Here is a 13073-nt window from a genome sequence, read left to right as displayed (position 1 = left end):
GTGTGGCAATAGATTTAGGAGGGTCTTTATTTTCCAACTTTTTACAATTAGTGATGAGCAACTTTTTTTTGTAAGTCACTAGTCTGTGATGTAAAATGCCCCAAAATAAAACTGTAATTGAAGAAAGGCACCTTTATGTTAACTTATATTTTTGTTACAGTATTTACTTTTGCCTTTTTTGAAAGTTTTCTAGAATGTAGAGCATCTGTGAACAACATGAATAAGTAACTAAGCACAAGCCTTTCGCAGTTCTCCTGATTATAATTAGCTTTTATACTATAAAAGCTACTATGTTGTCCCTTGATGGTTACGTGCTCATGGTGTTTCCATGCAGAAAAATGAAATCAAAAAGCATCTGACAAAAGCATCAATTAGCAAAACAAGATGTAAAATGACCAGCTTTGATCAGTGGCAGGAAAAGAGTTCAAAGTCCTACAGATCCTGTCCAGCTTTCAGATGGGTTGAGGGTGTTTGATTTTGACACTTGCCAGAAAATATGTAGCAACTTCAGAAGAACACTCTCAATACATCCAGCTGCTTCTATAAACAAGGTACATGAAATACTTTAGAATGAGCTGTTTCTGCTTTTATTCTAAACACAGGCATCTTGCTTGGCTCTGTCTGAGCTCGATGCCTTGGGTCTAACCAAAGGCCATACAAAAGGGAGCATTGTAGCTTTTATAACAAAACAATTGGATTATTCTACCAACTTACAGGATTACAAAGCAGGTGCTTTTTATTAATTGATGAGAGCTAAAGCTCATTTTTGATAGATAATATATATTTATTAAATGTATTAACGTGTGTTTTATAACGTACCCTTTTTCCTGCTGATTGTTGCATACTGGTATCTTATTAAGTACATCTTTCAAGGGTTTTCAAGACAATCAATGTGTACCATGATGACTGTACATAAGTATACAAAACTACAAAGGTTGTAAAGCATGGGCAAATGTTTTATTTTCAAAATGCTGTTCTTAACGAGAATAAAGGCTTTACTATTTACTTACAATGGTTGTGTCCTCTTGGTTTTAAAATCCACACAGATGTTTTCCATTGCAGTGAGCACTGCTACAGACAGAATTGCTCCTTGGTGCAGTTCCTCAATGTTAAACTGAAGGAAAGGGCTCCTAAAGCACATTCCTCCACCTCTGGCTCATTCCCACACTTACCCTTGGCTCTGGCACCTATCAAACCCAGGAGCCAGTCAAGGAGCTCAGCAGCCAAAGTCTTCACACAAAAGAGATGCTTTTTTCCCTTGTTGGCTCAGCAGTTTCCTGTTCTGGTTCAATTGCTTGTGAAAAGGAGAGGACAGAAGAATTCAGCTGGGTTTGAAGAGTGCAGAATGAGAGTTTTTCTTCAAATGGTTTGATTTTCCAGAGCTGGTGTAAGAACCATCATCACCAACCAGGAGCAAACCCAAGGGGTGGGTACTGGTGTAAGAGTGAAGACAAAGTCTGTGTAAGTGAAGGAAGAAATCCATGTGGACTGGAGACCCCCTGTGTTTTATTAGGTGTTCAGTCAAAACAACTACACCTTTGACTTGCATGGAATTATTTGTAGTTCTGTTACTATCTTCTCTAACTGTGAAATTATAAAGGCATTAACAGGACTGTGCTTGACAGGCTAAGTTAAAAAAAAAAAAAAAATCAGGATTCCTTAGCAAGGGGCCCAATCTGATTTTTTACTGTGCTTGGACCTGATAAAAGTAAGTAGCCTGCATAAGATTGCTGAAAATGCTGACACTGGGATCTTAATTCTACACTTTCCCAGCACATGTGCTAAGTGGTAACAAAAGGGCCTTTGACTTTTCTCCCCTGCAGAAATGCAGAGCAACCCCAGCTCTCATTGCCTTCCATTGGAATTGCAGGGGCACAGCATTTCTGCAAATTAGACCATTCTGAACAGAGCCTGGATTTGTGTAAATTGTCATAGCTCTGCAGGAGTCACAGAAGTCCACTTTATGATAAATGAAGATTTAACACTTGCCTACATGTGGATAGAACCTCATTTAATTTCATCCAGAGTTTTGTTCCTGTCAGAAAAGGGTTTAAGTGAGCATTCAGGAACACAAGATAAATACAGATTCAACATTTTTGGCTAGATGTGCCCCATTCCATCTGTTTTAACAGAATTGTGCTCACTTAGACCAAGACTGAGTTTTGTCTTGGCATGCTGGGTCCTTACATAACCTGCCTTTGATTTACAATACCCCACATGTAAAACTTTAATGCTAAAAGGGTTTCTAAATCAGTATCACAAAGTCCATGAGCTCTGTGCTTTGCAATTTTAGTGAGGAAACTAAAATTGAGATGATGAAGGATTTTGTGTACGTTAGTCCAGCTCTTCTGATTTGCTTCCCACTGCAACCATAAAAAAAAAATGAAATTAACAGGCACAGAAACAGAAAAGAAACCATCCGTACTTCCACAGCAAATACTCTGTTGCTCAATAAATAAATAAAAATTCCCTCCTAGACCCAAAATGTGTATTTCTTCTTTGCATGGCCTTTTTTTCATGTTTTGACACAGCTTCAGCACTCAGATACTTGCACACAGTTCTTTGTGCAGCTGTGGGAGCTGTGCATGTGTAGCTGAGGGCAGAGCTGTTTGCTAGTAAGAAGTCACTGGATTTAAAAAAAAGAATTGAAAGCAGCTCTTTGAGGTTCTTGCTTTGAAGAATTTTTCAATTAAAAGCCAGTGATGAAGTCATACAGTTCACCTAGCATATAAATATATTTTTGTCACTTAGGACAACAAGCAAGGTCAATAAAGAATAGTTTCTCTGTGTCTCAGTGGAAAGAAGAATGTTATCCATGTGATTGCAAAGGGTCTGCCAAATGGGAAAACTCAGTCAAACAAAGAGCACAGGACTGCTTGCTGGAGTAAACAATTCTAAATGAACAAAAGCTCTACATAAAAGTAAAATGTCCCACCCCCTGGTGAAAGCTGTTTTCAAAGCTCTGTATTCTTTCAGAATGTTGTAATACAGATTAACCTAATGTTTTTCTTCTGCTGATACAACAGTCTGGTTCCTCATTCTACTTGTGTGATTTCAGCTATCTTATTCTGGTTTTGATACTTCAAAATTTTACAAACTGCCTTGCAACTTAAAAAAATCTGCTTTTCTATTTCCTACACTTCAGAAGATGTGCCTGTACTATACACTTTTTACATCAAGCAAGTTTGCTGAGAGATTTTATATATAAAATCTATGCAAGAGGTAAAGAAAGCCAAATAAGCAAAAAAAAACCAAACAAAAACAAAAACCTTTTGAACATAGAGTTTCAGGAGAGCTTAGTTACCCTTCCAAGGCATGCAACTGAAAACCAGCAGAGAAAATCCTCTTGGTACATACCAGGAATGCTGGGCTGCAGCAGGCCCATGTGCTAATTTAAGGTGCTCAGTGTGCTCCCAACCTGGAGAATGTCAGCTCATAGAAAGCATCCAGGAAAAGGGGATGAGGGGGACACAGCAATCGCTTAGAAACCCAAAATGAGACTGCAGCAGCAGGACAAACCCTGTTTTACAATGGTCAAGGCAATACATGCCCAGTGCCTCAATGGCACAAGACCTTTCTGGATTTTAGGGTTTCTATTTGTGCAGTTAAGGAGAAAAATTGAGAATGGATTTAATATCCCCTATGACTATGAATGTCCTGTATACAAAATAATTTCTATTGCATTGAATTTTAGCTAATATTCCTTGATGTGATGAGGCTGACATTTGCAAATATTTAATAAAAATTGCAACATTCAGAAACCTCAGGGCTCACACACCTTCACATTAAAATGAGCAGGTGTTTTAGATATCTGCTAGCAGTGCTTTTAGTCAATAGTGTCCTTGTCTTATCATAACCTGTGTTACTTAAGCATAACAATTTCCAATCACATCACACCAAGCAGGAAGCACAGGCTGTCAGCATAAATGTGGATTTCAGGCAGTTATTGAAATAGCTTTTGACATATACTTGCTTCCTATGCAGATAGAAATGTAAGATGTCCTCAGGATTCAGATAAGCTGGAAACATGGAGAAAGAAGCTCCCTGGCTACATTTTTTTGCTAGAAATTTCCATTGGAGAAATGTATTTTTCAGGCTGTGACACCTCAAACTGAACTAGCTCCCTTAAAATATTTTGAAATGCCTAAGGAAGATGTTTAGAACAACTTACACCACCTGATAATATTTCAGACAACACAATGAACAGTGTAAATGTCAACATCAACAACCTGGCTTACAACTGCACCATTCCTTATGCTGAATTTTAGCCATTTCAGTCCTGGAAGTCCTATCATTCTTTCAAGAGTGCGAAACCCATTTCAGTTTCCAGTGCACTTTTAAAAGTGTGAAAATCTGCACGTAGCCCCGTTCCTGTTCCATCCCTGCAGTCACCGTGCAGCTCTCCCCACTGTGGCAGTGCCAGCTCTGGTTCTGCTGCAGTGGAAAAACCTTTCCCTGTGCTCTGGGAGAGTTCCTGATGCTGGGGAAAGGCACGGGGACAGAACTGGGCAGAACAAAGTGCCCCAGGATGCCATTTACACAGCAGGGATTGCAACTCTGCACTGCTGCCAGTCCCAGGGCAATGCCAAGAAAAGTGTTCTCACAGAAAGCTGGATGCAGGAAAATTACAGGCACTTCAATCCCAAGATGTTTGTGTGACTGAATGTATGAAATTTATCTACAGAGAATGCCTAATTTAAGGAGGCACAATATTAGAATTAAATAACACAATCATGCTCAGTGGCAGCACGATCAGTATTTTGAATGCTTTTAGACCATTAGCTCCTGTTTGAAGTCCTGAGGCACAGAGGAACTGAGGCCCTTAAGTGCTGTAACAGTGCAAGTTAAGAAACAATGAAATCTCACATCTCACTTCTTCTGGTACTGCTATTTCTACCTGAATAGGTCATATGGTTTCTCCTATCAGAACAGTTTAATTTTTTAGCACTATGTGTCAATCTCCTTACTGTATTTCTCAGACTTTTTACTCCTTACTCTTATTTTTTCAGAGTGAGAGAACCTGATTAAACTATGCTTTAGTCACATGGACATTCTAAATCATAGGACAAAACAGCCACCACTGCAATAATGAGCACCATTGGGTGATAAATTTCTTTGGAGGTGAGCTGGGGTGTTCTTCAGGAGCACAACTGTTATCTGCTATTTCTGACCTGCTACTCATACTACAATAAAGTCATCTTTACTTGTTCTGCCATGTTCCTGGGCAATGCAGCTAATTTGACATAGTTTATCATGTCTGTGCTGCAATGCTGAGGCACAGATGATGGCTAAAGGAAGCACTGGAATCTGTCTGAGAAGGGAAAATTCAAAAATCTTCAAAACTTGGAGCTTTTTTCCTATTTATTTAAGCAAAAATTTCAAATATCCTTATCATCTCATTTGGATGGCAGACATCATTTTCCCTCATCTTAATGTACAGGACTGATGTTTTGGTTTGACACTTGGTTGTTTCAGCATAACAGTGAATAAACTATGACCTACTTTGTGCACTGCTGGATAACACAACTGGCTTGTGGCAGTAGCTTAGGAAAGGTTTATGCTCCCACACTCTATAAAGAGTACATTTCTTCTTCATAGAACTCTAAGAACTACATTTAGTAATTTAAACAGTTGAAAACAGCAATGAAAAATACTACAGACTCAGACTATAAGATGAAAATCCATTAAAGAAAATCTATTGGAATAACTTATTAGCAGGGGCTTAGAGTAAAATATATATATAGAAAGGAGTTTCACCCTAGCCTCCCAATGAAATGCCAAAGAAGCCTGAACATGAAATTGGAGCCACCAGCAATCTTGCTGAAATAAGACCTGACTTTTAAAGAGAAAGTTTTTTTATAAAGTGTTTATAATTTTAGCCTCTTACTATTGGAAGTCTGCCTGTATACAATTATTAGTGAAACCTTTCACTCCAGGAAATATTCAGTCACTAGCGTGAGGGAAATGATCTATAGAATACAGATATATTAACCAAGCAATTGTTAAAATGGAAATTATTCCTATCCATAGACACTCCTGTAAGTCATGAATCTGAAATGGAACTGTTAGAGGATCACTCAGAGGAAGAGGCTTCTGCAAAATGGATTTTTGAAAGTGGCAGGACAAACCTAATTCTCCAAATCAGCAGCAGAGTTTGTCAAATGCTTAGTCTTGCCATCATGAATGTAGAGGACAAAAAGTTTCAAGGCATTTTTTAATTCACTTAGGATCAGATTCACAAAGCAAGGGCTGAAATACAGGAGACTTCCAAACACCAACATTCAGAGATGGGAAATAAGAGCTGGAAGATCTCTAGCAGAATTTGTTTGTGCAATGCACCATTGCTTTTCTCATATTGTGACAGGAAGACTCAGAATTCATTAGCATGTATTTGAATGGCATTTTTACAATTCAAGGTGCACATAAAAAAGAGAAATATGGGGAGATACAAGTACTGGAGTAGATGAACAACAGCCATGAACACCTGAGTTCGGAGAGAAATAACTACAGAGAATTAGATGTACTGGAGACTATTATTTAAAAGTATTCAAGTATCCTCCAAATCATCAATGTTCTGAGATTTATGAAGAGACAGCCACAGAAACACAACAGTTGATGGAACACAATCCTGGACTGAGAAGAAAATCAAGAATGAAGGCAACCAGTGCATTTCCAGAGTATCTGATTAATGCAGGGGTTTTTTTCAATGTAAATACTCAAGATAGAAAAAGAGAATGATGAAAACAGAAAGAGCTGACCAGAAACAGAAATGATCCCAGAGTGGCAGGTCCTCAGCTAAAAGCATTTGGGGATTTACAGGCAGAAACCAACATGGGCAGAATCCCAGAACTCCAGATTTGCTGGGCAGCTGCATGAAAACTGCATTTATCCCCATTAGCCCCTCTTATTTCTGACATGATTCCAGCTTGCAAAATGTGATAGGTTCTGTGAAATTACCAAATTTAAGCTCTTGTGCAGACTAAACCAAAGCATCAGGTAAGAAAGCAGACTGGTGCCACAGGGAGGTCTCCAGGGGAGCCAGGGCAAGCAGCTCCTGGGCTCTGCAAGGTGCCAGACACTTTCTGTACCCCCTGAGTCCCATTCCAGCACTCCACTACAGCTCATGCTCTTTCTCTCCCTGCTCCACTTCCCCCCTTCTTTTTTTAACCAAGAGTGTCAAATCTTGTTTTGCTGCAGGACTATTTGGAGGCTTTATTTTTCAGCCTTTTCTCCAGGCTTCTGGAGAAAAGCTCCACATCCCATAGTTATAAATGGAAATTTGGGGTTTGCTTATCTAAATGGTTTACAAAACCACCAGCAGCATTTTCAATAAAAATCCTGCAATGTTTTTCACTTTTAAGGTTAATAGCAGAAAAAAGAAGAAGATTGCAGAACCCATGAAGAATTTCTCCTCTCTTAAAAAAAAAAAAAAACAACAGAAAAAAACCAAAAAAATATGTTTATATAATTCCAGAAAAATCACTAAATTGCAATTTTCCTTTTTTTCCACTACAAATGATTATTAACAAGTGCAGAGTGATGAGTGAAAATACAGCTTTGGTACTGGAGGATTAGTTCAGACTTGTGCTCACAGGCCCACTGCTGTGCCTGTGTGAGCACAGTTAGAAGTTAGAACCACGTGCTGCAGTTTATCTAAATGATCATCTTTCCTTTTGATTTTTTCAAACATTCCCAACGTAGTTTCAGAAATTAAATGTTACTGTAATCTTTATAAATTTTCAAAGATGTCTGAGTCCAGGGTGTGGACTAATAAATTGGATTCTGTACCATCAGTCTTATGACTTTTATCACTACATTCTCAGCTGTTAGTGCCAAGATTAAACTTTCAGAAACATCTCAAGCATTTTGAATTAAGCTTGATGAAAACCACCAGCACATACTCTGCCTTCGGTACTGCTTTGTTCTTTGATTTTCTTTTTTTTTTCTCTTTAAAAAAATAGAAAATTTAAGGTCTTCTTCTGTGTAAGTTAAATTTTATACATGTGCTTTTAAAGCAAAAGCAATCATATATATGCCCCTATTTAAAACCCTTTTGACTGCAGCACTTTTGCTTTCAGACAGAAAAAAACAAATACCTGTAAATACAGTCATGTTTTTTAAAAAAAGGAGAGTGAAATTATTTTAAGTGCAGTGTCCTAGTGACAGCAAGCAGCCTTCCACTTTTAACCTGTTTATAAAGCTTACTTTGAAACCATATTAGAAAAAATACATTTAACATATAAGATTCAATATATATGTCTGCGTATATAAATCTGTTATATAGTATAACAGATTAAAAGTGTAAAACCATAGACTATGAGGAGGTCATTACTTACAAGAATTCCATTATGAGATTAATTAAAGAATTACAGCTGCAGTAAAAGGAGGGCAGATGAAATTAGAAATAAATTATTTTGTTTAAAATCTTCCTCAATTATTTCAACCACCCTTGGTGAAAGTGGCAAGGGAAAAAAGAAACTCTCACATAAAATGGATTAATTCCTTACATTTTACAGGGCTGGATTCTCCTAAATAAACCACAGAGATGCAGTCTTTAAGAAATCCATTAGCTATTCAGACCATGCCTTTTCCTAATCCAACATTATTACCTGCAGTAATTTTAAATATTATCTTAAGCCTAGTGTAAGATTTCCCATTTATAAATATATCCTCTTTTCAATATTTTCTTTGGGAAACAACTCAGTTTTACAAACATGCACGTGGCTGTAACTTCATAAGGATGTTTATGGAATGAATTTAAAGAAATTTCACGGTGTAGCCTTTTTTTTTCTGGGTTCTGAATTTAACCTTTTTCTCTTCTCCAATTGATTCTGCTTTGATGTGATATGACTGCATACAAGCATCCTTCAAAAGAATGCAGACTGGATTTCTCCTGTTCAGTTTAATTTCAGTTTAACTAAGCTTGTGAATCCTTCCTCATGGTTCAGGTGGAGCCATCACAGCTGCAGCAGGAGTGAGTGACTGCATTTCTTTGCTCCTTGACACTGTGCATCTGTTCCTGCTCTAGCACCAGAAATATGCAGCTTGTTCTCCCTTGTATCGCATTCATATTTGCAAGGATTTTCCAGACCACCTCCATTTTGAGTTCTTCAGAGTATTGCTGGATGCATCTTCCCAAGGAGAAGATTATTGCCATGAAAAAAGTATTTTTTAAATCTCTGCAGATAGGTAAGTAATAACTCCTACTGCCAAAGGAAAAATAGAGCTTGGAAATTGAATAAAATGTAAAAGAATATTCCCTCCTGTATGTGGAAATCACTCCCCTCACCTGCTGTGAAGATTACTTTCTGTCTTATTTTGATTTAAGTACATTTTCCACACACTGTGCCCTCTCTGTTACACAAGAGCCTTGCAAAGCCCAGGCTATGGTTGATTTATAAGACCTGCCAGCTAATGGGGTCACAATTGGTATTGCCATAAACCCAGGAATATTTTTTCCTTTACTGTTTTCCCTAAGAATACTGATTTTTAAAAGTAAAATTTCACAAATTTTGTGCAGGTAAGAACAAGAAAAAAATCCCTTAGGAGATAACATAGCTGAAAGTAATGTTTGTGTAACAGCAGCAATGGCCTTTCCAACAGCAGAGAAGTAACTCTGCAATAGAGTGTCAGCAGTGTTTGGTCACATAACTGATGAAGATTTTGGTGTTTTCATTAAAAAGTTTAAATATTTTTGAAATTCCTTTCATTGTAGGACAGACACTTTCATTTCCAGTGCTGTCCCATCAATACTAGATCTGCACAAAACAGTGCTCAGAACCAAAATCTGTTTTTCCCTCATATTCTCGGGAGATTGAGTTTTAATTAACTGTATTTTCTGTAGAAAGCAAACAATTCTTTAATTCTGTAAAAAATTGTGGAACAAATTTATGCCATTGGCTGTGCTATATTAGAGAAAATTCCTTCTCCCCTCAAGTCTAAAGCTGTGAGTCACTAAACTGAGTCCTAAGTGTTCTACTTATCTCTACATTTTCAGTCTGAAATTGTTCAGAGTAAGGACTGTCATACCTTAAATATAGATCATTTTGTGGAATGTAATTTTACACAGCAGTGGAGCAGTATAGCAAATAAAATGTCAGCCAAAAATGCTCTAGCTTTATGATCCTGGATACATGCTGAAGGAAACACACTTTTTTCTTTGCACTCAAAAAGAAATTTTGCCAGAACATGCATTAAAAGAGGTCAACAGTCCTGCAAGGTGCTATTAATGCATAAAGTAATTTTCATGCAGTTTCACACTTTCTATCCTAGAGCACTTTGTGAAATTAATAATAAAGAGTATAAAAGATGGACTGAGGGAAGCCTAAAGAACTTCACAGGAGCAAACAGGGAAGTATCTTCTTCCTATCTTCTTTTAAGTATCACATACAAACACATTTTCATAAAATCATGATTTTACCTAGAACACACCCTTGCAATAAGGTTTCATTGTGCTGAAATCCCAACAAAGCAGACTCTGCCTGTTAGCTCACATTAACTGAGTCTTTGGCTGATATTTCCATGGAAGGTATGCTGATCTTTCTAGTAGTGTCAATAGAATCACATTACTGCTCGAGTCATCATTTTCTAAGAGCTATTTGGCAGCTCACCATTCATCCCCTACAGTTAGATTCAACACTGTTTACAGATCTAAAAAACAGAGTTAGCTATATACAAATTAAAGAGATCCTTCATTATTTTTTCTAATGTGGTTAATTTCATAATAAAATGCTATATCTACTTAAAAATGCAACTTTTGCTTTTTTGACCATAAATCTTAATGCTTTATTTGTGATATCTGAGGTTTTAGTAACAATAAATGCTTTGTCTGCTTGATACAAAGTGTTCAGTGGTTTAATTAAAGGGGATTAATTGAATTAACCAAATTAATTAATTCGGTTAAACCAAATGCTTAGAAAGACAAGGTTAAAAAGTAGTTGTGTTTTGCTATTCATTATTGTGTGAGTGTTCACAATCCACTCCAGCACAAAGTCAGCTGGGTTGGATGGAATCACTGGTGAAAGCAGTTGAACTAACCTTGCTGACTTTACACTGAAATAGGGTTTAATGACTTTAATAAACAGCAGGATAATGAGAGCAGAAAAAAGAGCAGCTGGAGCACTAACAAAATGAATTATGGCATCACAGCTGAGATTGATAATGAAAACCCCTGGACAGTAACTTCTCCAACCAGTACAGCTGTTTCCAAATAGCCATCTGCCTGGGCCCCAAGGCTATTTGATGTGGGGATACTCTTAAATGAACTTAGCAGAGCTCAGTTAAGAAATTACAGAAACATTGTGATAATACTGAAAGCTGATGTGGTATTAGCAATATAAACTTATACTGGTTGAAGCAAAAAAAAATTGAAAAGTGGTAATTTTGCAACTTTCTTTGATATGATGAAACAGCTGTGTGTCCTAGAGTCCTAAAATAAATTATTTGATGACAGGAAAGCTCTGTGAGAGTGACTAAAAGGAAATTTGTTTTTCCTTTTGAAACAATTGGCAAAGGAAGTCTTATCTCTACATAAGTCTCCAAAACAACTTAAGTATAGTTTATAGGAAGATTAAATTTTGTCAGACACAGGAGATTTTTAATCAATTCAATTGTCAAATGACACAGTCCACCCTTAACCCCTGTTTTTCTTCGTTGTAGCATTCTGAGAATGGTTCATCTTGTCCTCTGAAAATGAACTTGTAATTTTTCCCTTTAGGATTTTAGATGCACGAAGACTGCAAACTATGACTGTGGAATCATCTAATATAATATTCATCCTTTGCCACACTGGTGTGTTGTGAATATATAGGTTTGTCTCTTAGAAGTGAGAAACATGAATATCTAACTTTTACTGGTATCATGGACAATGGAATGTGAAAAAAAACATGCCTTGATGAGATGATAAAAATATTAACAAATTGAAAACAGAGTCCAAGCCACAAACATTAAATTGCAATCACTTAAAAGGCATTAGCATGCCTGTGAGGTCAACCTCTGTCATTATCTCCAGAAATGCAATTTTCCAACAATTAACACTGACAGAATTAACCATGTATTACAAAGAGAAAAATTCATCTTTTATATTTTGAATTTATAATGAGAATAATTTTATGATAGGAAATTTGAATTCACTGTTTTCAGATACTTAAACCCAGATACATATGTGTTTTCTTTTAAAAAGAAAAGATGCCTACAATTTTTTACCAACTCATAACAAACTGTAGTAGAGAGGCTATGAAATCCCACTTGAAGAAAACTGGTTGCTCTGCCAAAATTTTCTTTCTATGTCAGACAATGCCTCACTGATTTTGTCTTTTCATCATTTTTGTGGACTGTTACTGCATTATTTAATCTTCTAGGTCTAAGCTACTAAAACCAAGAATTCTACTTCCCTTACAGCATATGAACACCCCATATATACAAACACATATAAACACAGTTTTGCCTTGCTGTGATGTATGATATTGTTCCTCACAATTAATAATTTTCATTAAAATATCCTATAAAAGAGCCTATAAAATATCCCTCAGGCAATTTCAAGGACTGGTAAATAAAACCTGCTATTTCATAGATTAAAACTGCAATATAAATATAAATAAATGTTTGGAGAATCTACAGAGCCTTTGTAACAAACTCCTGTCACCAAAAATTATCCCTCTTCTGTAGTTCAGGGCAAAGATGATGATGATTATTTGTGTGCTTAAGTGAATGGTTACTTGGCCCTGTCAGTAAAGCCTTGTCCACAAACAGGACAAAAAAAATAATACATTACAGTGCCAGAAGCAATCTGGCTTTATTTCTCTTAGCAGTTTTTTTGGTTGTTTGAGTTTGTTTTCTATTTTTTCTTTTTAGAACTGTACAGACCAAATTCTGCTGTAAATAACTACAGGAAAATGCCAATAGAATATTTACCAGATAAAAATCCCACAGTCCAGAAAAATTATACTACAACCCATCTGGTAACAATCAGCTTTACATGATGAGTAGCTGGTAGGTGTCTAATCCTGCTCTAGAAAATACTGTGCCAGCAAATTGTCACAGTTTTCCAAAAGTATTGCATTTAAGCCCTATAT

At 36.7% G+C, this 13073-nt stretch overlaps 1 protein-coding gene across 1 annotated transcript in view; it reads right to left on the bottom strand.

Moving 5' to 3' along the window:
- Positions 1 to 1630: 1630 nt before the first annotated feature.
- Positions 1631 to 13073, bottom strand: part of IQCK (IQ motif containing K) — a 33968-nt gene continuing 22525 nt past the window's right edge. The window contains exon 9 of the mRNA XM_054270565.1: positions 1631 to 2363. Coding sequence (XP_054126540.1) covers positions 2335 to 2363 — 29 coding nt within the window. The 3' untranslated portion in view covers positions 1631 to 2334. The remainder of the gene's footprint in view (positions 2364 to 13073) is intronic.

The sequence above is a fragment of the Melozone crissalis genome, unplaced genomic scaffold, assembly GCF_028551555.1.
Source record: "Melozone crissalis strain CALT ecotype California unplaced genomic scaffold, PUWL_Pcris_2 ptg000012l_1, whole genome shotgun sequence".
Taxonomy (NCBI): Eukaryota; Metazoa; Chordata; class Aves; order Passeriformes; family Passerellidae; genus Melozone; species Melozone crissalis.
Note: the sequence above shows the minus strand (reverse complement) of the source record. Positions and strands in the feature narration are given on the sequence as shown.